The sequence below is a fragment of the Balaenoptera acutorostrata genome, chromosome 9, assembly GCF_949987535.1.
Source record: "Balaenoptera acutorostrata chromosome 9, mBalAcu1.1, whole genome shotgun sequence".
Lineage (NCBI taxonomy): Eukaryota > Metazoa > Chordata > Mammalia > Artiodactyla > Balaenopteridae > Balaenoptera > Balaenoptera acutorostrata.
In genome coordinates, this window is record NC_080072.1 from 72,654,715 (window position 1) to 72,681,170 (window position 26,456).

At 37.3% G+C, this 26,456-nt stretch overlaps 2 protein-coding genes across 4 annotated transcripts in view; one reads left to right on the top strand and one right to left on the bottom strand.

Moving 5' to 3' along the window:
• MRE11 (MRE11 homolog, double strand break repair nuclease) overlaps positions 1 to 18,578 on the bottom strand; it is a 68,926-nt gene extending 50,348 nt beyond the window's left edge. For all 3 annotated transcript variants that reach the window (XM_057553429.1, XM_007189812.3, XM_007189814.2), the window contains exons 1-6: positions 18,475 to 18,578; positions 17,627 to 17,744; positions 14,691 to 14,823; positions 9,659 to 9,819; positions 2,787 to 2,874; positions 1,325 to 1,466 (exon numbers count right to left, since the gene is read on the bottom strand). In XM_057553429.1, the coding sequence (XP_057409412.1) occupies positions 1,325 to 1,466; positions 2,787 to 2,874; positions 9,659 to 9,819; positions 14,691 to 14,823; positions 17,627 to 17,646 (544 nt within the window). In that variant the 5' untranslated portion in view covers positions 17,647 to 17,744; positions 18,475 to 18,578. The remainder of the gene's footprint in view (positions 1 to 1,324; positions 1,467 to 2,786; positions 2,875 to 9,658; positions 9,820 to 14,690; positions 14,824 to 17,626; positions 17,745 to 18,474) is intronic.
• Positions 18,579 to 18,693: 115 nt separating this feature from the next.
• Positions 18,694 to 24,538, top strand: ANKRD49 (ankyrin repeat domain 49). The gene is made up of 4 exons (XM_007189815.2): positions 18,694 to 18,759; positions 20,511 to 20,631; positions 21,252 to 21,606; positions 23,024 to 24,538. The coding sequence occupies exons 3-4, from the start codon at positions 21,349 to 21,351 to the stop codon at positions 23,483 to 23,485; spliced, it is 720 nt and encodes a 239-aa protein (XP_007189877.1). The 5' UTR covers positions 18,694 to 18,759; positions 20,511 to 20,631; positions 21,252 to 21,348; the 3' UTR covers positions 23,486 to 24,538.
• The last annotated feature ends 1,918 nt before the right edge of the window (positions 24,539 to 26,456 follow it).

Sequence of the window (26,456 nt, forward strand, 5' to 3'; positions counted from 1 at the left end):
AGGATCAACCATTTTCTGCAGATATGATCCCTAACGTTACAGTGATTAAAATACCTGTTAGTAGTTTTTTAAAAAAGCATATTCCACTTCCTGCTCTATCACTTGCAAAATCAGACATAATACCTCGATCCCCTTTTCCATATCTCTAAAATATAGATAACCACGATGCTTTTCTACTTGTTGGCGAAATTATGTAAATTGGGCAAAGACTATAAGCTTCCTAGAGAAGCTTCCTAGAGAAAGTATTTAGATAAACCATCCATCGTAATTATTCTTTTAAAAACATACACAAAGAGAAATGAAGTAAATAAGATTTTCTAAGGCTTCTATTATACAAAAGTCACTCAAAAAATAGTAAAAACTAGGTAGAGGCTACAGCGTGAAATTTTTTCTCAATTTCTCTTGGGGTACTTTAAGGTTGGTTTAACATGAAGTATAATTTTTATAATACTCTATACACAACAAAATCAATAAAACTATTGTATCCATAAAACAAATCAAACTGAACTTAATCCAAGGAAGACACAAAAAATAGCCTTTGAATGCACTCTAAAAATAGTCTTCCATTCATATGGAATAAAGCCTAGCAAACAAGCTTTTACCTACTGGACACTAAATAAACTGAAGATAGTGACGCTGATAAAGCAAATTTTCTGAGCATTGTAGATGATAGCTCTAGATTAGCACTGTCTAATAAAAATATCATGTGAGCCACTAAAACAGGCCAAATATGTAATTTTTAATTTTCTAGTAGCCATATTAAAACAAGTAAAAGAAACAGGTGAAATTAATTTTAAGATATTTTATTTAACCCAAAATACCAAAGGTAGTTTACATTTTTTTCTAAGTCTTTGAACTCTGATGTGTATTTTATACTTATAGCATATCTCAATTCAGACTAGCCACATTTCAAGTGCCCAGTAGCTACATGATTACTGTATTGGACAGTGAAACTTTAGAACTTTCAAAGACTTCCAAGATATCAAAATGCAGTTTTTCTAATTACTCTATAAATGCTAATGTTCAGGATTGTTATCTGAGTCTAAAAGAAAGAAAAAATAAACAATAAATAAATACTAAAGGAAAAATATTTTTTCACCAAAACTGCTATTAAAAATAAGTATCAAGGACTATTGGTGCTTATAAAATACTAAAAAATTTCTACCAAAACCTTCTATCATTTTTTTAAGTCACCCATAAGGAATAATTAGATTTGCCTCACTTTTCCGCAAACAGCAGCAAAGTTAACTCCAGAATTTGATTTCCTAGCTGCTTAAACATTTAAACATTTATTGACATAAATAGTAAAATAAAACCATCTTACCTAAGCCATATAGAGCAATTTTTGTGCTTCCTTTTTGAAGCAAAACCGGACTAATGTCTATCTTCTCCACAGACACTGAACGTCCAAAGTGATTTACAAATCCAGCACAACTTAAAATATCCAGGGCGCAGAGTGCGTCTGCCTATGCAAAATATTTTCAAATAATATAAATGTATACCTAAAATAAGTAATCTGCATATCATATTATTACTTATTAAAAGTATATTTTATATAGTAGTTACAAAAACCTAGATTAGGATAATGTCTTCTCAAAACAAAATTACAATAGTAAAAGTATTCGCTATCTTTTTTGTATTACAAGTGACCAACTGCGACTGGAATCACATGCTAAATGCAAAGTTAACATTTCATCATAACTTATGATGTCTTGTCCACTGAAAAATAAAAAACAGCCATGTAATCAGTGCCTTGTCATATTAAGCAGACCTCTTAAGAGGTGAGAAAAAAAAGACTAGCAAAGTAGTGACTTATAATACATTAATGACCAGATAAAACAAAAAGATATTTTGAGATTATTTTAGGACCCCTATTATTAAAGATCTTCCTCGACTTTCAATGGGTTTAGGTCCCAATAAATCCATCGTAAACTGAAAATACCGTTAAGTCGAAAATGAAGTTAAAGCACCTAACCTACCGAAAATTATAGCTTAGCCTAGCTTACTTTAAACATGCGCAGAACACGTACATTAGCCTACAGTTGGGCAAAAGTATAAATACTTTTACAATAAAGTATGGAGTATCTTGTGTAATTTACTGAATAATGTACTGTAAGTGAAAAACAGAACGGCTGTATGAGTACAGAATGGTTGTAAGTGTAGCAGCTGTTTACCCTCGTGACCGTGTGGCTGATCGGGAGCTGTGCCTCGCTGCCTTTGCCCAGCATCACACGAAAGTATCTTCCCACGTATCGTTAGCCCAAAAAAGATATTCAAAATTCAAACTTCGAAGTGCAACTTCTACTGAATGTATATCCATTTCGCACCACTGCAGAGTTGAAAAATCTAAGGTCGAACCCTCATAAACTAGGGACAGTCTGTACTTTCATATCAAACAGAAAATAAGATGATCTAATTTAGATTTAAAACTGTTCATGAAACCCTCATTTCCTACAGGTGAGATTTATGTGATAAGAGATACAAAAGCCCTTGATAAACTGTAAAGCATTATATAAATGTTAGGTGTTTATTCCTCCTCCTGGTTACTTATTGTTAACCTTGGCACTTATGAAATAAATGTGTATGTCACATGCCATTTATTATTCCAGATTTTAAAAAATTATCTAAAAAGCAGTATAAAAGCTTATATGAATGATAAAAAGTCAATTTGAACTTTTGACTCAATTTGACTACAAATTGCTGGGAAGAAGTGAAAGAATGCTTTCCAAAGACAAACTAAACTGATAGTTTCTAAAATTTCAACAAACTAAGAACCCAATAATTACCCCCGTAGGATCATCATGATTGCCATGAATACTAAACACAGGAATTGAAATGTTGAGATTGCCATCTTCGTAGTTCACCCATGGAAACCTTAAAAAAGAAAGAAAGAAAGAGAGAAAAGTTTCTATAAGAGACAAAAGCTGTTTCCCCCATTATTCTCCTCCAAAAAATTAATACAGTTATAGGCAAACTGGATGATCTAAGCTGGCAAATGACCGCTAGTTTGGAGCTTTAAAAAAATAAAATCCTAGGCAGCAGTTCATTTCAAGTTTCAAAAGGTCTCAAAGTACTACACTTTAAAAGAAAACCATACAAATATATGATGCTTATGAATTGTATGAAAGATTTGAATATCTGATTAATAGGAAATAGGCTTTCAAAATTTTGAAAGCCTTTATAAAAGGTTTTTATTTGTAGAAGCGGGAGGGGAAGAAATACATCTACTCTGGAATCCAAAAGACCTAGATTAAAAATTCCAGCTCTATCACTTACTACTTGGATGACTTAAAGTTCCCACCCACTCCTGCCCCTAGTCACCAAGCTCCTCTTCTCAGAGGCAAATAACATTAGGAATTTCTAGTGTATCTGTGCAAAAATATCTTATACCTGTAAAGCAAATAAATACATCTTCCTTCTTAAACAAATGGTAGCACAATATAGATTTCTGCCCCGACTTTATCACTTAACATACTTTATAAATCATTCCATATCAGTACATAAAGAGCTTCCTTGTGATTTTTTTAGCTGTACACTGCATGGATTATTATAATGTGTTTAAGTAGTTACCTATCAATGGACATTTAGACTATTTCCAGCCTTTTGTTTTACAAATATTGTTACAGTGAGTAATCTTGTACAAAGTTGCCCTTGTGAGAGTATAGGAAAATATCTAGAAGGAAACTGTCAGGTCAAAAGGAACGAGTGTATCTGTAAATTTGATAACTACTGCCAATTCCCCTCCACAGAGGTTGTATGATTTACTCATAGTACAATTGCAATCCATGAGACTAATTCCTCCTACTCCACCAACATACTGGGTGGGCCAAAAAGGTTCATTCGGTTTTTTCCCTAAGATGGCTCTAGTAGTGCTTAATTGTCTTTAACTTCATTTGAAACAATTTTGTTAGATTGTATGTGACAGCTGTCATATCAGCGTGCATTTAAAAAAAAAGACTTATGAAAATTGGTGAAGGTTTATGTAGCCATTTTAATACTGAAGATGGAAGAAAAAAAGCAACATTTTCGGCATATTATGCTTTATTATTTCAAGAAAGGTAAAAATGCAACCGAAATGCAAAACAAAAGATTTGTGCAGTGTGTGGAGAAGGTGCTGTGACTGATCGAACGTGTCAAAAGTGGTCTGCGATGTTTCGTGCTGGAGATTTCTCACTGGACGATGCTCCCTGGTCAGGTAGACCAGCTGAAGTTGAGAGCGATTAAATAGAGACATTAACTGGGAACAATCAACGTTATACCACGTGGGAGATAGCCGACATACTCAAAATATCCAAAACAAGCAATGAAAATCATTTGCACCAGCTTGGTTATGTTCATCACTTTGATGTTTAGGGTCCACATAAGTTAAGCGAAAAAAACCTTCTTGACCGTATTTCCGCATGTGATTCTCTATTTAAATGTAATGAAAAGTTCCATTTTTAAAACAAATTGTGATGGGCGATGAAAAATGGATACTGTACAATCATGTGGAACAGAAGAGATCGTGGGGCAAGCGAAATGAACCATCACCAACCACACCAAAGGCTGGTCTTCATCCAAAGGTGATGTGTGTATGGTGGGATTGGAAGGGAGTCCTCTATTATGAGCTCCTTCTGGAAAACCAAACGATTAATTCCAACAAGTACTACTCCCAACTGGACCAACTGAAAGTGGCACTGGACGAAAAGCATCCAGATTTAGTCAACAGAAAATGCATAATCTTCCATCAAGATAACACAAGACCGCATGTTTCTTTGATGACCAGGCAAAAACTGTTAGAGCTTGGAAGTTCTGATTCATCTGCCACATTCACCAGACATTGCACCTTTGGATTTCCATTTATTTAGGTCTTTACAAAATTCTCTTAATGGAAAAAATTTCAATTCCCTGGAAGACTGTAAAAGGCACCTGGAACAGTTCTTTGCTCAGAAAGATAAAAAGTTTTTGGAAGATGGAATTATGAAGTTGCCTGAAAAACGGCAGAAGGTAGTGGAACAAAAGGGTGAATACATTGTTCAATAAAGTTCTTGGTGAAAATGAAAAATGTGTCTTTTATTTTTACTTAAAAACCAAAGGCACTTTTTGGCCAACCCAATACATTATCAAGCTTTTTCAATCTATGCCAGTGGTTCTAAACCCTAGCTGCATGTTAGATTTTTCTAGGAATCTTTGAAGATCCACCAATGTCCAAGACACACTCAGAAAGATTAACTGACCTGGAGACAGGGCATCAGTATTTTTTAAGATTCTTAGGTAATGATAATGTGCACCCAGGACTGAGAATTACTGATCTATATCAATCTTATAGGAGAAAAATATATCAGTATACTTCATTTTGCATCTTTCATATTCTTTTAATATGTTTAAATGCTACTTTATTTCCTTTTCTATGAACTATGTCCATATTCTTTACCTATTTTTTATTAAGTCATGGATTTTTTTTTTAATTGGCTTGAAAGAACTACTTAACTATTAACTACTGGGAAAATTAGACCGTAATTTGCCATGAGTTGCAAATATTCTTCCTGGTTGAATCCAGACTTTTGACTTCGCTTTGGGCGGCTCTTGCCATGCAGAAATTTACTTTTACAAAGACAAACATATCAATCTTTTTTTTTATAGATTCTGGGTTTGTGTAATACTTAGAAAAGTCTTTTCCACATCCAGATCTTTTTTAAAAATGTCTAACAGTTTCTTCTAGTTCTTTTATTGAATAAGCTATATTTTTTGTGGAGATATGAGATACCACCTTTATCAAATACTAAATTCCCACATGTACTGAGGCTATTTCTGGAATTTCTATACTCTTCCACTTATCTGCCTATCAATTCATGAGTCATACCACTTTTTAAATTATTGTAGCATTATAATATACTATCTTTTTTCCAGCTTTATTGTGATATAATTGACATGTAACATTGTATAACTTTAAGGTATACAATGTGTTGACTTGATACACTCATATATTGCAAAATGATAACCACTATAGCTTACTTACCACTTTAAGCTGCACACACACCTAGCTTAACAGCTGCATCATGTCACATAATTGCCATTTCTTTTTCGTAATGAGAATATTTAAGATCTACTCTCTTGGAAACTTTCAAGTATAAAATACAATATTACTAACTATAACCACTATGCTGTACATTAGATCCTCAGAACTTATTCATTTTTAAACTGAAAATTATATATTTTTTTGATCAACATCTCCCCTTTTCCCCCAACTCCCTGTTCCTGGTAACCACCATTCTAGTCTCCATTTACATGAGTTCAGCTTTTTCAGATTCCATATACTGTATAAGTGATATCACACAGTATTTGTCTCTTTGAGTGACTTATTTTACTTAGCATAAAGCCCTCAAGGTCCATCCATGTTGTCTCAAATGAAAGGATGTCCTTTCTCATGGCTGAATATATATATATACATGGCCGTGTGTGTGCATATATATCTGCACACACACACACATATATCACATCTTTATCCCTTCTTCCACTGATGGACACTTATGTTGTTGCCATATCTTGGCCATTGTGAATAATGCTGCAATGAATGTGGGAGTGCAGATTATCTCTTTGAGATCCCATTTTCATTTCCTTTGGATATACACCCAGAGGTAGGATTGCTGGATCACATAATAATTCTATCTTTAATTTGGGGGGGAACCTCCACAGTGTTCTCCATAGTGGCTGCACAAATTTACATTCCCACCAACAGTGCACAAGGGTTCCCTTTTCTCCACACCCTCTCCAACACTTGTTCTCTCTTATCTTTTTGATGATAGACATCCTAACAGGTGTGAGTTGATATCTCATTGTGGTTTTGATATGCATTTCCCTGATGATTAGTGATGTTGAGCACGTTTTCATGTACCTGTTGGTTGTTCTATTTTTGTCAAAAATGCCATTGGAATTTTGATAGGGATTGAATTGAGCTAGTCACTACTTAGTAGTCTTCTTTTTTCAGAGTTTCCCTATCTTTTTTTTTTTTTTGGTCTATTTTTTACATGAACTAGTAAACCAGAGGGAAAATTATCCAAAATATAGTACAAAGAGATAAAGTTATAGGGAATATTAAAAAGTGGGTAAAATATAAAGAATTTTCAGAAAGAAAAAGAATAGGAAACAGAAAACATACTGGATAAGAATTTTCCAAAATTGCTGCAAAAATAATTCTTAGTTTGAAATGCATGTAGCCCAAGCAGGATAAATAGAACTAAATCCACAACTAAATATGTCACAGTAAGACTGAAAAATGCTAAGGGCAATGAGAAAAACTTAATGGTTACCTGAGTGTTTTCTTTAGGCCAGCTACTATTCTAAGCAATTTTCTTATTAACTACTCCTAACAACAATTCTGTAAGATTAGCACTATTCTTTTCCCATCTTACAATAATGAAACTAAGGTAGGGCAGATCCAGGATTTGACCTCAGACAGTCTTATACCAGAATCCATGCTTTTAAGCACTATGTTATACTGCTTTTGCAGCAACTAAAATGATAGCAGGACTCCTCAAAAGCACCAAAAAATAAGAGTTTACTGACAGGCAGTGAAAAACTACTAAAAACTGTACTTCGGAAAGGAAACTGAATCTAGACAAAAGGAAGGAAACATAAGAAACAGCAATAGTAAGCAAAGAAATAGGTAAACACATCTATGGGGTGGGTGAAGCAGTCTAAAAATAATAAAGTTTTAGATTTGAATAGAAGATGGGTAAAGACTGATCAGAATTCTTAAAAACAAGGACATATGTTAAAACTTACAAGAATCTTTTAAAATCCAATTCTATACTCAGCCAAATTATCAATCCGAAGTTAAAAATAGCCATTTTCTTACATAAAAAATCTCCAAAAATTTAACTCCCAATATAAACTCATTTTTAAAATATATATACACAAATAGATAAGAAATAAATATAGCTATGTCTGTTTTCAGGGGTTACTTTATATATATATATATATATATATATATATATATTTTCTTTTTACATTTACATGTATACATGTATGTATAATATGTGTATATATGTGTGTGTATGTGTGTGTGTATATATTTAAGCTCTGTGCACTGAGAGAGCCTAGAAGCAGTGATAAGACAATAGCCATGTGCATGCCTAGCATCCAGATTCTCTCTTCCAAATACCATTCCAAAAGGAACCAAGACTCCTTGAAGAAATGGATGAGTCTAGGGCTAGGGAAAAGAAAATACAAAATTAGCCTGGAGCATCTTACAGTGCCAAAAAGGGGGGAAAAAAGATGACGGCATGTTGAAAGGACCCAAGAGGTGGTCTGAAAGAGTGCCCAATGGCTAAAGCTGGAACAATTTATTGGAGCAACAAAATAGATAATAATAGTATTAAATTACAATCCAAAGGAAAAAAAAATGAGTTTATACTGATGTAAACAATTGAATAAATTCCTACTGATATAGACAACTGAATAAATAAATAAACAAATGCGGGAGAAGGGACAAATCTTTACAGAACTATTCCAATTAATAAATGCAAAAAGAATGTGGGAAATATTTAGAAAATCACCATTAGGACACCGCGGTTACAACTGCTGTAGGCAAGAGCCACTGACGAATGCTAAAATTATTGGACAAACTTTAAAGAGAAACAGAATAGTTGCATAGCCTCCCCTAAAATATTTACTAGTTACTGTAGTGGTTTTAACACGCCCATAAATTCTTTGATACTCTTTCCTCTCTCCAGGAAGTGAAACGTAACGCCCTCTCTTCGAGTGTGGGCTGGACTTAGCTACTCACTTCTTACAAACAGTATATGGAATGGGAAAAATAGTAACTTGACAGTGGAGAAACCTGCAAGACACCATCTTAACCAAGAGACCAAGGTTAACCTCACCAGTGCAGGCCATGTTGATAGCATGTACTCCTTACATACTGAGAAGGACACTTCACGTATAAGGAATATTCTTTCCCCCAAACCAATAACCCTAGTCTAATCACGAGAAGAACCCAAGTTGAGAGACATTCTACAAAATATCTGACCAGTACACTTCAAAATTGTCAGTGTCTGTCTGGAAAAGACTGGCATAGTCGAAAGGAGATTTTGAGACCATTTCAACTAAATGCAATGTGGTATCCTGTACAATGTTTAAGAAAAAACAGAGTACCTTTATGACATGGGGTTCTAGGTGAATATTGTAAATAAGTCCCAAAAGCACAAATATTAAAGGAAAAAAATAACGTGTTTGACTATGAACATCAAAATTAAATATTTCTGTCATCAAAAGGCCCTGCAAACAAAGTCGAAAGACAATCCACTGATTGGGAAAAAATACATGCCTAACAAAGGCTTAATATCTAGAAATAACTCCTGCAAATTCAATAGGAAAAGACAAAAATATCCCAATTTTTAAAATGGACAAAGGATATGAACAGAAGAGATACCAAATGTACACAAAAAATTTGAGAAGTTACTCAGTCTCACTATTAATTAGGGAAATAGAATTTAATACAACAATGTACAGAAAATTCAAAGAACTACATTTACCAAGGAAATAGCTTATAGTGAAGGTAAAATGGCTAATTGTTACCGTGTTCATGTGTCTTATACAGAAAATATTATATATTATACATACATGTAATATTAACTATCATAAGGAAACACTCATTTAAGCATTTAAATATACTTACTTACTAAAACCGAAGTTGACTGACTGATCGCTGATAATTTCAAACTGTACAGGACGATCCCCCATGCAATATTTTCTTAATAACTCGAGGCAGTTATGTACTGTTTTTCTTGAGGGTTTATTTTCATGAAAAAGATCACCCCCTAACAAAATGAAATCCACCTAATCAACAGAAAATAGTGTGAAAATTAGTATGTTTTATAGATAAAAATTTTAAAACTATAGCACAAAGAGATAGGAAAAAAATCTTGTAAAAGATACTATTATGTGTGGAGATTTAAAGTTTCATATTTTGTTTAGTCAAAGGGCCTTTCAATCTGGTTATTAATCTGACTTCAGCTTAGGTTCCTAGGTCACCTTCAAAAAGGCCATCTTCAAATTACTACACCAAGTTTCTAACTCACATTACCCAAAGTGATCATACTTCTTTCTTTAAAGTTATCCAAATCAAACATAAACTTGGCACTTTAATAAAGCTTATGGAAGGGATAGCAGATTCAATCCAAATTATTCACTTGATTCATTCAACAATTATTTAGAGTCCTTACAGGCACTGGCAGCTAAGGAAATGGCAATCTACAAAATATAGGATGTCCCTGCCCTCATTAAACACAGACAACGTGTCATACCCTATACTGAGTGTAATGAATTAAATACGATCCCTATCCTAAATATGTTCAAAATCTAATGGGAGAGACAAACTGCTAAGCATCTAAACGTAAGTCAGACTGACACGCACTAGAACAGATATATAAACAAACCAGGAGTAGAGATGACATTACAATTAATTCCAACTGAGAGGAGGAAATTCATCTGAGGACAACGTCTGGGAAGAATGGGCTAACATGGTGGCATCTGAGTTGCACCATGAAGGATGAACGAGATTTTGAGGAAGAGCATTCAGGAACAACCAGAGAGAAGGCAAATCACAAAGGAAGAGAGTCCAACACACTTTCAGAAGTGTACAATCTACGTAAAGAAACTTGATTAAGTTCTTAATTATACAAAAGAACCCAGCAATACAGATCACCACGGGCTACAGTAGTGAGGGCAGCAGAATATGTCACCACAAAATGGACCACTTTGGCAATGTGGACTGTTTTGACCTGAAGGCAATTAAGACCCAGCAGAATCAGGAAAAGCTGTTTTACCTCGCTCTAAACTGCCTAAAAGATTTTGGATAGGGGGCATGTACCAGGAAGAGAGCTATTACCAGAGGTAATTTCTGATATCAGAAAGACATCGCATGGCATGGCAAACACCTGTTTACCAAACATCTGATCGTCTCATCTTCCTGTGCACTGTCTTCCTCCCCTTTAAAGCCCCAAACTCCTTTCCCCTTCTCCTTAGCTCAGGATGGCAGATAAGCCTCAACTACTTCACTGCTGAGGAGTCTCGTATTTTTGTGGGGCTCCCATACGTATGAAATTTGTTTTTACCCTGTTAATCTGTCTTACGTCAACTTAATTATTAGACCAGCCAGGGAACTTAGAAGGGAAGAAGGAAAAGATTTCTGCCCCAACCCCAACAAGAGTCAGAGAGACTTCAATAAAAATGTGGGATTTAAGCCAGGTCTTCAAAATTAACATGGGGCTTCCCTGGTGGCGCAGTGGTTGAGAATCTGCCTGCCAATGCAGGGGACACGGGTTCGAGCCCTGGTCTGGGAAGATCCCACATGCCGTGGAGCAACTGGGCCCGTGAGCCACAACTACTGAGCCTGCGCGTCTGGAGCCTGTGCTCCACAGCAAGAGAGGCCGCGACAGTGAGAGGCCCGCGCACCACGATGAAGAGTGGCCCCCGCTCGCCGCAACTAGAGAAAGCCCTCGCACAGAAACGAAGACCCAACACAGCCAAGAATAAACAATAAATAAATAATAATAAATAAAAAATTTTTAAAAAACCCAAAAAACTAAACATGATTTGAGTAAAGGGAGAAAATGATCATAATCCAAGGCATAGAAGAAACAAAACAAAAACAACAAAGCAAACAAACATTTTTACAGGGGAGGGGAAAGAGAAATAGTTGTTTAAATGATATAGTTTCACTTTTACCAGACGAAAAGAGTTCTGGAGATTGGTCACTCAACCATGCAAATGTGCTTAACACTACTCAACTGTACCCTTAAAAATGGTTAGGATGGGAAGTTTTATGGTATGCGTATTTTAACACAAGCAAAAAAAAATTTTTTTTAATATTTTTAAAAACTGGTTTGTGACTCCAGGGATCACTGAGAACACAACTTGCTTCTGTGGTATTCCTGCCCAAAGTGAATCTACTCATGAGGAAACGTCAGACATATCCAACTGAGGAATATTCTGCAAAAGTAACTCCCCTGGACTCTTCAAAAATGTCAGGGTCATGAAAGACAAGGCAGACTGAGGAAACATCCCAGATTACAAGAGACTAAAGAGACGTGACAACTAAATGCAAAATGTAATCCTGGATTGGGATCTGCACACCACTGACCTGCCCCCAAACTGCTATGACAGACTTTGTCGGGACAACTGGCGGCATCTTAGAATTACATAATCGTACTGAATCAACATAATTCCCTGGTTTTGATAAGTGCACTGTGGTTACTTATGTAATTTACTCTCAAATGGTCCAGAAAAAGTGTGTGTGTGTGTGTTTATGAAGAGGATAAATCAAATGTGGTAAAGTGTAGGAAAATCTCGGTGAAGGGTAAGGAATTATTTGTACTATTCTTGCAATGTTTATGTAAGATTGATATTGTTTCAAAATTAAAAGTCAAAAAATAAAAATAAAAAAAGATTCCAAAGAACTAGAGAGTAGAAATAAGGCTGGTTAGATGGCACAGGCCCACAAAATAGAGGACTTAAAAATTGGGAAGAATTTAGATTTCAATAAGAAGAAATAATAAACACAAATGATGGGGGGAAGTAAACATGCATTTGGAAGTACCAGCATGGGGCTGTAGGTGGGAGGGGGCAGTTAAGATTAAAGGATGCAGGGAGGAGAAACAGGAGGAAATGGAAGGGAAGGAAAGGACAAGGTAAAGAAAAAAAAACAGCTCGTGCTCAGGGAAAGAAATACTTCAGCACCTAAGAGTTAGAAAAGAAAGAACAGAGGATTCTCTGGCAGGAAACAGACCTTCTTTGACTGCAAATTTCTCTGCCCTCAGGGTAAAAGGAGACAGTCCTAGACATTCTCCCATTCATGAACACATTTATAAGAGTGCCTACTGCTTGCCAGATCCTTTCTAGGTGCTAGGATACACATGAGCAAACAAAAAAGATTTTTCATTCTCATGGAGTTCACCTTTTAGTGGAGAAGATAATAAACACGTAAATAATTCAAAAAATTATTTCAGATGGTGCTATAAAAAAAAATAAATGAGTAATGTGATAAGAGTGTTTGGAGACATCAGGGAAGACCTCCCCAAAAAAGGTAAAACTTGAATTGAGAACTGAGAAGTCAAACCTGGCAAGATCAAGGTGCTCTGAGCAGGACGAGAACCAGACATGCAGAGGTACCAGAGTAGAACAAACATCTCTGTATGGATGAAACACAAACCAACCTGGCAGAGTGGAAGAAGATGAAGTCTCCTGGCAGGGGCCAGATCACACTGAACCTTGGAGTCTAATTTTTATTCTAGATTCAGTGGAAGGCCACTTAGAAGATTATAAGCAGCAGAGTGACATGATCTGACATGATTTTTGTAAGTTAACTTTGGCTGCTATGCTGCATACTGTAGGGGGAAAGAATGGAAGTAAAAAAACCTAAGGGGAGCTACTGTAGTCCAGCAAAATATGACAAAAGTTTTGGACTAAGTTTACAGACATGAAGGTAGAAAACAGTAGAGAGGTTCCACTTGTGTACATTTGGGAATAAGAACCAAAGGACTTGCAGAAGAACTGAAGAGAACTCTGAGGAAAAGTCAAGGTTGAAGTTTGCAAGTCCCTAGAATTTATGTTTATTCCCCAGCTGTCTTTTGGGCTCGAGATGGACATTTCAACTGTCTGCTGGAATGTTTCCTTGAATGTCCTATTGGAATCTCCAACTCAAATGGTCTCAATCAGAATTCATCACCTTCCCACATAAAGAAGTATGTTATAAGGAAGTATGAAAATAAGGAAGAAATCTTTCTTATTTAAAACCTACTTCTATTATTGGTAACACCATCCACCCAAACGTAATACACTCCAGAGTCACCGTCATCCCCTCCTCCCTCATCCCCACCCCCTACGACTGACTAACCAATCAAAGTATCCAAATCCTCTCTTTGTATTATCTCCTGCATTCACTTCCTCTTTTCCATTCCATGGTACCACTTTTAAAAAGCCTCCAACTTATCTTGCCTTCATGCTGTACTCTGTTGCCAGAAGACTTTCTATTAAACTGGGTACAAACTCCTCAATCTGGTATTTGAAGCTCTTGATGCAGCTCAAACCACATTTCTCGTCTTTCAGCGCGCTTTCTCACACGCGACCTACCAGTGAGCCAAACAGCTGCTGTACCCCTAATGGACCAATCGTCTCACCTCTGTGCCCTTCCTACTGCTTCACGGGAGGTGTACACTCTCTTTGCTTTTCACTCATTAAAAGCCTACCATCCTTCTAAGCCCAAGTTAAATGCCACTTCATTCACCTCATCTTGCTATCCTCATCTAAATGTGATCTCTTCTACCTCCAAACTCCCAGGAAATGCTGTTTATGATCTTATGGCTCTTGCACCTGAGCATTTTTGACATTTACCATATCTCACATACTGATTTGCTTGCTGCATGTTCTTTGAAAGCAGAAACTATGACAGTCTTGTCTATGAAATCTTTAGATTTCAAATAGAAACTGCCACAGGATACTGCACTCAGTAAACACTGTAAATATTTGTAAATTTTTACAGACTATTTACAAAAGTAGCTCCTACTTGAATTCAGGGAATAAAGAACACAAAATCTCCTTTGGGCTTTCAGCACATGGGCCTATAAAACAAACCTCTATCTTTAAAAGGAAAAAGAGCAAGTTGAGTAAGGGAACTTGGTAGAAATTGCAAAAATGCAAACTAAACTCACATCATTTTCCTGGGCAAGTCTTAAAATTTCATCAAGTGTTACAAACGTATCATTTCCTCTGACTGCATCTTTTTCCATATATCCCAGATGAATATCTGTTGCAACTAAGATTTTAAATGTATTTTCATCATCGCTGTATTAGAAAAGAAGAAGCACGTCAATATAATTCATTAAAAGGATGTTCAAGCAAACTGAAACCTAAATCTATAAAATAATAGCAGTTATGACGTAAAATCATTTTTCCAGCCCTAAACTAGGTCCAAAAATTTGAAGCATTCAACAGACCATTAACGTCACTGTTTTCTTACCACTAAGACAAAGCAGAACAAATGTACACACATTTTTAAAAGGTTCTGTAACTGCTTCAGAAATGTATAGCCTCATTACAGCCAGTTTCATAAACTGATATGTAACCTGGATTTGAAAGCTTGGTTGTTTTCCTGCTCTGTTCCACAGCAAAAATGCAAGAGGATTTGATCCCAGTATCTAAACTTATTATTTATCTACTTTGCACTTTCCCAAGAAAATTATAGAATTAACTGGTTAATTTAAAAAGCCCTTCTCCTTACTTTATAAGTAGATTTTTATCCTAATAAACTAGTAACTTACATCCAGGGCCCTGAAGAGGCTTGCTCTCCATACAAAGTTAGTTTTTCATTAATGACTTTGGCCAAGTAACAAAACTAATTTACAATGCCATTTAAATTTGGTAGTATTCAAAAGTACTTTCATATGAAGCAGCAATATGATAGTTATTCTCTCTTAAACTTAATATAAATTTTAATTGTCTTTAAAATATTTTGGTATCCCTGATCTCATCTCAACTCCCACATGTAAACAGGTTAAGTATTATTATCTCTGAAAAACTAGAAAGCTATACACAGAGAAATTAACTGATTTATCATGAAACAAAATGGTAGAAATGGAACTAAAACCCGGTATTAAAACTCAGGCTGGGGCTTCCCTGGTGGCGCAGTGGTTGAGAATCTGCCTGCCGGTGCAGGGGACACGGGTTCGAGCCCTGGTCTGGGAAGATCCCACATGCCGCGGAGCAACTGGGCCCGTGAGCCACAACTACTGAGCCTGCGCGTCTGGAGCCTGTGCTCCGCAACAAGAGAGGCCGCGATAGTGAGAGGCCCGCGCACCGCGATGAAGAGTGGCCCCCGCTCGCCGCAACTAGAGAAAGCCCTCGCACAGAAACGAAGACCCAACACGGCCAAAAATAAATAAATAAATTAATTAAAAAAAAAAAAAAAAAAAAAAACTCAGGCTGTTTTCACAAAACCATACGAACTTCAAAAAAATTTTATATATATCTCCAAAATTCAAATCTTTATACATAAGAGAATTTTCCAGAAAAGATTTCTCTTCAGAAACTTCAAAATGATATGCACAGTTCTGATTGCTATATACATACAGGTAAGTCAGAATACTTTCAGATCACATTACTACCCAGACTTCCATAGCAATTTGTAAGGTATTTTCCCTTGAGGTCTCTTACTTAAATATGAGAATTAATCTGAGAGTCATTTTTTAAAAAAATTTATTTATTTTATTTATTTATTTTTGGCTGCATTGGGTCTTCATTGCTGTGTGCCGGCTTTCTCTAGTTGCGGAGAGCGGGGTCTACTCTTCGTTGCGGTGCACGGGCTTCTCATTGCAGTGGCTTCTCTTGTTGCGGAGCACAGGATCTAGGCGCACGGGCTTCAGTAGTTGTGGCACGCGGGCTTAGTTGCTCGGTGGCATGTGGGATCTTCCCCAACCAGGGCTCAAACCCGTGACCCCTGCATTGGCAGGCGGATTCCTAACCACTGCGCCACCACCAGGGAAGCCCTCAGAGTCATTTGTAATCCAATTATACAAATGAAGAAATTGAGACAAAGTTTAGACGCTTGCTAATTTGTCCAAGGTTACACAATACTAATTAAGAAATTAAGGGGACTTCCCTGGTAGTCCAGTGGTTAAGACTCTGCGCTCCCAATGCAGGGGGCCCGGCTTCAATCCCTGGTTGGGGAACTAAGACCGCACATGCCGCAACTAAGCCCGCATACCGGAACTACTACACCCACGCGCTCTAGAGCCCGCAACTAGAGAAGCCTGTGCACTGCAAGGAAGACCGGGTGCGCTGCCACAAAGACCCAGTGCAGCCTAGATAGATGAGATAGATAGATAAAAAGAAATTAAAAGAAGGGTGAAAGATTCCAAGTTTGAAGCTTTTTCCACATAACTTTTTCTAGTCCTTTTATTTATTTTCATTTTAGTCAGATTCATTTCCAATTTATTCAGTACTAAAGCAATTTACTTCTTTAAAAATCTGCTTTAAAAGACTTGCATCAGGGCCTCCCTGGTGGCTCAGTGGTTAAGAATCCACCTGCCAATGCAGGGGACACAGGTTTGATCCCTGGTCCGGGAAGGTCCCACATGCTGCAGAGCAACTAAGCCCACGTGCCACAACTACTGAAGCCTGCGCGCCTAGAGCCCTGAGCTCTGCAACAAGAGAAGCCACCGCAATGAGAAGCCCGCACACCGCAACCCCAGTCGCCGCAAGTAGAGAAAGCCCACCGCAACAATGAAGACCCAACGCAGCCAAAAATAATTAAGGGAAAAAAGACTTGCATTAGCTAGTAAGACTTAGTTCAAGTATATTTATAGCTTCAATAGTTTAAGACAAAACCTAAGAACATAAACTTATATAGCAATATGCCAACCTACTGCAAAACCCCAATCTATAGCTGCATATTATCTTTAGTTAATAAACATATAGTATGAATTGTTAACCATTCCAAATATTCTTTTTGATGACTAACACTTGTATTCAGAGGCAAGGTCTTTATTTACTCATAATTTATTAAATAAGTTTTCTTTTATGGTGATCATAGTTGATAGACTGTAGAAACCCAAAGCAACAAAGAAGACTTCGGAAGATAGGTGCTTACAGAGCATCTGCAGGACTCATTTCTATGATCAGTCCAGCTCCTCCAGGACCAGTTCTCTCTCCAAGTACCCCTGGGTCCTGTGCTCAAACACGTCAGAAAACTCACTCGATTCCAAATTCTAAAACAAAATTATATTATTCAAAACACATTTTTAAAAAGCAGACTGGCAATTTTGGAATTGTCTCATTTTCAATTAAGCACTACTATACTTTTATTTTCAGAGCTTAAAAAAACCCCCAAAAAACATATCTCCAGTGACACTCTAGTTTCACCATTATGATTAAGCTCCTCTCCTGTTTCCCTTTCCATGTCCCACGGGAAGCTAATGTTTGTTAAATGAATGGGCAAAAAGGGTCACACCCAATAGTTCTGGTTTAGCACACCAACTCTGGATGTGCAGAAATGTTTAAGTTGCATGCATGGGTTACTCTGGAGCATGAGGCGACCCCGTATTTCCTGCTTAAACACAAAAATTTTTTTTAAAGGCATGGGCTTGTTTTGAAAAGATAGGGGGTCCACGTTTAAAGGTAGTGTAAATAAGCAGAAACACGTGGTTCAAGGAAAATGGCCAGGATCTTTGGGGAGGAGTGGCTGCCACCGCGGAACGACCCCTCCCACGTCCGGATTCCTGGTTCGGTGTGGATTCTAAGCCTCAGCAGCCCCGCAGCACCGGACCCTCAGAAACCAGAACGCGGAAACCTCCCAGGCTCCTCCCGAGCCTACTCGGCCCAGAGTCAATCCTCTCTGGGCTTCCGCCCGAGATCCTGCAGATACAGAAAGCGACTCCTAAACTACCCCACATCTGGACTCTCCAAAGCCCCACCCTGGGACCCGAGGCTGTCTTTTACCCGGAAAGAAGGACGGAGATTCCTGAGAAGAAAAGCAACAGCACCGCCTGTGAAGCCGCTCGACCGTAAACCTGAATTAAGCGGGAGAGGAAAAAGCACCTCCTTCTCTCGCGATACCTCATTAATGACGTAGGCGCTTCAACTCCTCTCATTGGCTGCCGACTGCCGTAAGGTAGCAGGAAAAGTTGCAGCGAGGACCCGCCCCCATACAGGAGCCAATCCTGAGTAGCCCGGGGGACGAACCCCGGAAGCGAGCTTCCCGGCGGCGATTTTCCACTCTCTAAGGTGGGTAGGTCTTTCTCGTCCGGGGCCACGCTTCCTGGTCGCCTGGCGCCACCTAAGAACTCCTGGTCCCAAAGGGGCGGGTCCCCTGTCGACCCCTGCCGAGCCCTGCGAATCGGGCCGCGTGGTGGGTCCTAAGTAGGGCTGGAGCGGCTCCTTCGCTCGTAGAAGTTCGGAAGGCCGCAGACGCGACTCCCGGGCCTGTGAAGTGACCAGCCGGTGCTGGAGGGCCGGGACTGGTGGTCTTCTCCCTCACCTCCACTCCCCAGAGACTGAGCATTCGGACTCCAGTTTACAATCCTTTCCCTGCGTCCCCTTATTGTCTGCCTGGATCCCGGGTTCAGCACATCTGCATTGCTTTGTGCTGACAGCAGTAAAATAGAGTGCATTAAAAAACAATGTGAAACTTTTGAATTAGAAAATTTGGGCTTTTAGTTCCATTGAAAGTTGTTTTAATCTATCTGAACCTCAGCGCCTTCACCTGTAAAATGGGGTTTACGGCCCCACCTGTCACTGAGTTGTTAAGAGTTGACATAGTTTAGATCTCTTATGGAATGTGGTCTTTAAAAAACATACCCTAGTTCTTGGTAGAGTATCATCAAGTAGGTATCTTGATCGGCTTTTTAAGTCCTGAATCAGGGAGATGCACCTGGGGTTGACTTTTTAAATTAAATCCACTAAGAAATTTTTATATGTAATTTATTTTACCTGGAACAATAAATTTAAATTATAAAAAGAGTTTTTATGAAAAGGAAAGGGAGGTTATAAGATCTGTGCTATAATGTTACTGTGGTTGATACAAATGACAAATGAACTATACAGTATTTACTGGTATTTATTTAATAAAGTGTTTAATGAGTAGATTTGTGATCACTTTTGTATTGCAAGGTTCAGAGAATAGTTTGAGAAAAGTGAAAATATTAGAACATAAAGCCTTTCTGATAGGGTCTCTCGATTGACTCTGTAAAGTTGGACAGTCTTTGGAAATCCTTTAGTACAATCCTTTCATTGTGCAACACAGTAACAGGTCCAGAGAAGGTACTGGTCATGAGTGATAAATTTAAACTTGACTTTAATGTTCTTGGCAGTAGTAATAAAATCTAATGATGCATTAGGATTGTATCAATTAAAACTCGTGAAAACTAGGTAGAAAGAAATCAGTATCTTAGGGGTACATGACTAACTCTCAAATTTCTCAGAATCCATTCCAAGCAAAATCAAGTGATAGGGCTTTAATTCTGTTTAATTCTACAAATATTTCTTAATGTTTGCTGTATATAAGTGGGACATAAATGTAAGTTAAATATAGTCCCTATCTTTAAGCTTACAATCTTTTAAGAGACTAAAACAAGAACAAAATTAGTGGTGAAATAAAACAGTATGTAGCACACAAAAAAGTAGAAACTAGAGACAGATCTAATTTGGAGGCTCAAGAAAGACTTAATGAAGGAGGCAACATCTGAGAAGAGTCATGAAAGACTGGTAAGATTTCAACAAATATAGTTGGGAAGCTGAGAAATATTTTTAAAATATCTATTATTCTCATTTCGTTTAATTGGTTAAAGTTTAATATGCTGCATAACTCTTTAAGCTGATATTGGTTTATAAATTATTATGGCAGCCTAGCAGAATAAATATCATTTCCTTCAGGAAGCCTTCTCTACTCCCTGAGGACTGGGTTAATTATGACCTTCCTGTATATTCATCATATCTAGATATGGTCTTATCATAGTACTTAAACACTGTCTTTGCAGATCTCCCTGACGAGACAGGAAGCTTCTTGAGGTCAAGACGTGGATCTTGTTCATTATTGAATCCCAGTACCCAGAGACTGGCACGTACCAGGCGTTCTAGTCATCTTTGTTGAATGAAGGAGTAAGTGACAGCCAAAGTTCTGTTTCAGAACAAGAAGCCAACTGAGAACTATAGTTGTCTGTCAATGAATAGGGCTACTTTCTAAAGCAGTGAATTTTCCTAAGCCTGAAATTGTTAAAGTAGAAATAGGTTGATTATTACAGATGTCATGATAAAAGATATCTGCATTGGTGAGAGATTGGGACACATGTCCTTTGGGGGCTCTTCCATCTCTAAGAATCTCTGAGTCTCGGAAGTAGTTTTTTTTAGGAACTACAAATTTTTGCTCCTGCTTTATAGCTTCTGTGTGTCTAGTCTATAAAAATCGTGAATGTGCTTATCTTTATTAGTTATAATTTCAAAGCTTCAAGCATTCATCACTGTTAGCATAATACAATATAGTATGTGAATCAATAGATTCAAAATAAATAGTTATAACCACTGACTTAGTAGAAAAAACAATATTAAAAGTAAAGATAACTGAAATCTGTCAGTTCCAATATTTAATGAATGTGAAGGGTATTAATAAACACCAAAAAAGTTTAGGCAGGGTTTATTTGTGTATATTTGCAAGACTTATCTATGCTATTGATAAAGCCTCAATAACCATTTTGCTCCTAATTTTTGTGTTTGTGTTTCAGATCTTGATGAATAAAATAAAGCAGACATAATTCATCTCTGGAAAGATTATTTATACTCTGGCATTTGAAATGCTTTGTATTTAGAATAGTAGTAAAAATGGAAAAAGAGAAAGTAAATGATGATGGAAAACCAGACCCAGAGAACTCCTTGGACTTTTCTGAACACTTTAACCAACTTGAATTATTAGAAACACATGGACACCTTATTCCCACTGGCACCCAAAGTCTCTGGGTAGGGAATTCTGATGAAGATGAAGAGCAAGATGAAAAAACTGAAGAGTGGTATCAATTGCAAGAAAAAAAAATGGAAAAAGATCCAAGCAAATTGCTTCTTTGGGCTGCTGAAAAAAATCGGGTAAAAAAAAAAAAAAAAGAACAGTTACAGAGGAAACCTTAATTTAGTAGGAAAAGTATTAGATTGGAAGCCAGAAGACCTGTCCTGAATCTCGCTTTGGTCTGTAACTTTGGGCAAATCCTACTGTTTCTGCACCTCTATTTTCTTATCTGTAAAAATGGCCACCATAACACCTGCCTCTTTCATACAAGGTTTTATGCAGAGGCAATGTAGGTGAAAATACATAGTAAGCTACAAAGTGTCATTTGGGTATTTTGGGGCGCTTTAAGAATAATTAACTATAAAGAGAGCAAGCAATCATCTATATTTTTAAATCATTCATATTAAGTCATTAGGATCATCCTAAAGACAAGTATCATTTAGTAAAGAGAGGATGGGAATTAACATTTATTAAATACCAACTATACCATGTGCCTTACTACATTATTGATTTAATCCTCATATATCCCTATAAGATATGTTATATTCTTCCCCTTTTACAGATTAAGAAGTTGAGATTCAGGAACATTAATTTGCCCAGGATTGTCCAAGTAGGATGACTCTGCTTAACAGCCAAAGTCTGTTCTTCCCACTTAGCCACTTGTATCTTGTTTTACTAAGTTCCCCCATGTCTGTATTAATAAACTTATAACTTAAATGGTCTTACATTTTTGGATAACTTTTTAAGCCGAGAGCAGACTGCATCCCACCAGAGGTCCTCAGACCAAACTGAAAATCACTTCCTGAAAACATGTATCTGAGGTTGTTTTAGTTAGAAGGAATTGAGCTCCTTAATCTCGACTTCCTTGTTACCATTGTATTCTACTGTTAAAAGAAGTTGTTTTTTTTTTAATTGGAGTGTAGTTGATTTACAACGTTGTGTTGGTTTCAGATGTACAGCAAAGTGATTCAGTTATACATATACATATATTCATTCTTTTTTAGATTCTTTTCTCATTTAGGTTATCACAGAATATTGAGTAGAGTTCCCTGTGCTATACAGTAGGTATTTTTTAAAGTTTTATACAGTATGTATATTGGTGTGATAATCCTACTACAGAAAGATCAGTCTGTTCCATTACTATGTTTTCTTCGCAGATGAAATATAAAATATTAATACAGTTCTAGCCTGTATTATTCATCTAGGACTATAGCTTTTATACAATAAGCCTTCATTGGACCAGGAATAAATGTATGGTTTGGTATTCAGAGAATCATGTTCTTAGAATCAACAGTTTATGATTAACACTGACCTGTTCATTGTTAAATCAGTTCCCCCCGCAAAAAAAAAAAATCTTATTTTTTTATTTTACAGTCATCTGCTAACAAGGAAGTTTTTATTTAACTTAATTAAATCTAACACCACTAGAGGGTTTAATTTTCTTTGCCTATTGTTTCATTTCGAATTGGGTTTGTAAAAGATCTGTCTTCTTCTCAGCTGACCACAGTGCGAAGACTGCTTTCAGAAAAGGCCACCCACGTGAACACTCGAGATGAAGATGGGTACACCCCGCTCCATCGAGCAGCCTACAGCGGGCACTTAGACGTGGTCCGGGAGCTGATTGCACACAGGGCAGATGTTCGTGCGGTGACTGTGGATGGCTGGACACCCCTGCACAGTGCCTGTAAGTGGAATAACACCAGAGTGGCTTCTTTCTTACTGCAGCATGATGCAGATATCAACGCCCAAACAAAAGGCCTCTTGACCCCCTTACATCTTGCTGCTGGGAACAGAGACAGCAAAGATACCCTCGAACTCCTCCTGATGAACCGCTACATCAAAGCAGGTCTGAAGAACAACCTGGAGGAAACTGCATTTGACATCGCCAGGAGGACAAGCATCTATCACTACCTCTTTGAAATTGTGGAAGGCTGCACAAATTCTTCACCTCAGTCTTAATGGTTCTAATAATTTTCTTAAGTTTCTAAGTCCCAGTGCCTCCTTTAGTGTGAGATGTGAAATGTCCCCATCATACAAAGTTGACATCAAAAGTCTTAACGACAGTAATTCAGTGGTACTCACAATAATATCCTTCCAAGTGAATTGCCTGACCTTGATGTCAAAATGTATTTGAAAGTTGATTGGATATATCTTTAATGATTTCCGTGGTGTTTGTGATTTTTATCAAATCATTTTAACTTAACCTATACTGAAAAACTTGTCACAAGTTGTACAGAAAACTAATGATATTTTTGGTGCTGATCCAAGAGAAATGTATTTTTAAATATTCCCCCATCCTAGATCTTTGTGCAGTATTTAGTATATTAATGTGTATTTTTATAAGGTCAGGTAACTCAGAATTTCGTTTAAAAGTCTTAATATACTGGTGCAGTTCAGCTGTCTTCTCTGCATCACCATAGCCATTTGCTTTCATTGTAAACCATAAGAATGAACATATTAGTGTCTTGAATCTTTGTAAATTAAAAAAAAAATCAAGACACCTAGATCTTTGTTTTCTAGAACCTAGGCCATTTTCAGGAAATAGCTAGGTGTTTAATCCACGAATTTTATATACTGCCCCCTCCTGCAATCCACACAATCCTGTGGACCATCCTACCTCACCCTGGTCAACCTGCATATTCCTTATGCTGCTGGTGAGTCAGCACGACCCTTCAGACATGCGCACAACTATACCTTGGTTCAGATCGTAACGTATCTGCTCTCCAGCTAGTTTTACCTCCCTGGTCCTGCTGAGCTGGGCACTGCTCATCTAGTCTCTCAAGTTCACAGGAAGTGTTCTTTTCTAGGGTCCTCATTTTATACAAGCCACACAAAGACAAAGTGACAGGGAAAAGGAATTCTAAGAATGAGGGGATGATGATTATATTGGGGTGAGAACACAAAGTGGCTCAGGCCTTTTTTAAAAGCCACATTGTGGATAGTGACAAAAGCATAAATATAAATATTCCAAAAATAAAAGTTTTGAACAACCAGAAAAAAGCATGAATTCTTTTTTTACCTGTGTATCTTCCTTGGGTCCATAACATATTTATTCATCCAGCATACATTTATTTATCAGGTACTCTCTCCATCTCGCCAGTAGCAGTTTCTTGTTGACTACATAACACCTCTGTGACTAAAACACAGGGGTTTTCTCTTAACTTCTTCACACCAGGACTAACACACTGGGCAAAGGGAACTAAACCAATGGCCCTTTTCTTCGGTTATATTTTTTAAATGTCCACCAAGGTTTGTCTCTTTTGACTTAGCCCATGTGACCCAGTCACCTTAGATTAAGTAATAATGTTATTTAATCAGATATGTGTGGCAATTTTTAGGTTAGAACAAAATTGGATCATCTCAGAAAAGTTAAAGATAACACATGAACTGAATCTTTGTGACAAACAGTATCTTAAGACTTAGGAGTGCTTCAATTATTTTGGATCTCTGGCTAGGAGATGCCTGCGTTTCAGAGTATCAATATCAGTATCTTCGATATCAGGGTTTTGGCAGAAAGTGAGAGGTTGCTTTCTGTTTAATCTGCCCTAATTAATGATACCAAATGACGAGGTACAGCTGGTAGACAGTGACAGTAGAATAAGACCCCAACTACCCCCTTAGACTGCTAAACGAGGCTGCCTAGTTATCTGAAAGTCACAGATCCCATGGCTTCTTTCTTACTTGGGAATGAGTTGCATCCATGATTTTATGTAAGTTTTCCCTTTGAGTATGGCTCCAAAGGAGCTGCTTTGTTTCTAAGAAGCTGAGATGTGACTTCTCCCTTTTTTTCAGGCTTCAACACTCAGCCAGTGCTAGGGAGCAAATTCTCCACGTTAGAGAAATCCCTTCCATCCCTGAGGGCAGAATTTGTATTGTTTGCTTCCTTTATACTTTCCTTAGTGTTTTTTTAAATTTCATTTTTTAATTATTTTTTTCTTCTTTAACTGAAGTGTAGTTGACGTACAATTTTATATGTTTCAGGTGTATAACAAAGCGATTTGATACTCTTCTTAGTATTTAGTAGACTCCTCTGTCCACAGAAGACATGCACTAATCATGCTTTTGACTACTCAGTGGACCCTTGAACAACACTGGTTTGAACTGCGTGGGTACACTTAAAGGCAGTACTACACAACCCATGCAGTTGGTTCCGCAAATGCAGAACCGCAGATATGGGGGCCGATGATAAAGTTTGGTTTTTGATTGCGTGGAGGGTCAGCACCCCTAACCTTTGTTTTTAAGGGTCAACGGTATTACCTGTGCTTTCCAGTTTTCTTTAAGAAGGCTGAATAGCTATGTGTGCAAACAAAATTTTCTCTAGTCTTGAGTTTATCCAAAGACTTTTAAAAAAAATAAAATCCATGTTTTTCATAACTAAGGTTTAATTGTGATTAACTTATATGCTTGAGGAAGAGGTGACTTTTTTGTCATTGTTCAAGGGACACATCATAATCCATTGGCCCACAGTGAAGTTAGCTGGCTTTGCTTTTATAAATCTTAAATATGCTTCTCCAGGGAGCTTTCTGGCTCACAACCTAACACATTGATGGGACTTCTTAGCGTTTTTATACTATAGATGTGACAGCATCCATTTATTTCTGTTCATTGGCATCTGTTATTACATCCACCACTATGCTAGAAAATCATGACCAAAAGAGGCCCAGAGAAGTAACACTTGCTCTGAGACTTATGTCCCAAACCAAAATGAAACCTCTGTATCAATTCTCCGTTCCTGATGAATACATATGCCATCTTCACCCTACCTAAAATGGCTCTAGGAATTTATGAGCTGCTTTGGCTCTGAGAGGTACCAGCCATGATGGCATCATTGATGGCTTTACTGTAATTAGTTACCATGGGATACTCTAGTCCCTCCGTAGGATGACCAGATGACCACTCAACTTGTGCAATATGAAGGGCATTCTCTAAA

Excerpts from the sequence above, each read along its gene's own strand:
- ANKRD49 (XM_007189815.2), top strand. The coding sequence starts at position 21,349 with ATGGAAAAAGAGAAAGTAAATGATGATGGAAAACCAGACCCAGAGAAC. Across the intron at positions 21,607-23,023 it reads GGGCTGCTGAAAAAAATCGG|CTGACCACAGTGCGAAGACT; the intron begins GTAAAAAAAAAA and ends TCTTCTTCTCAG.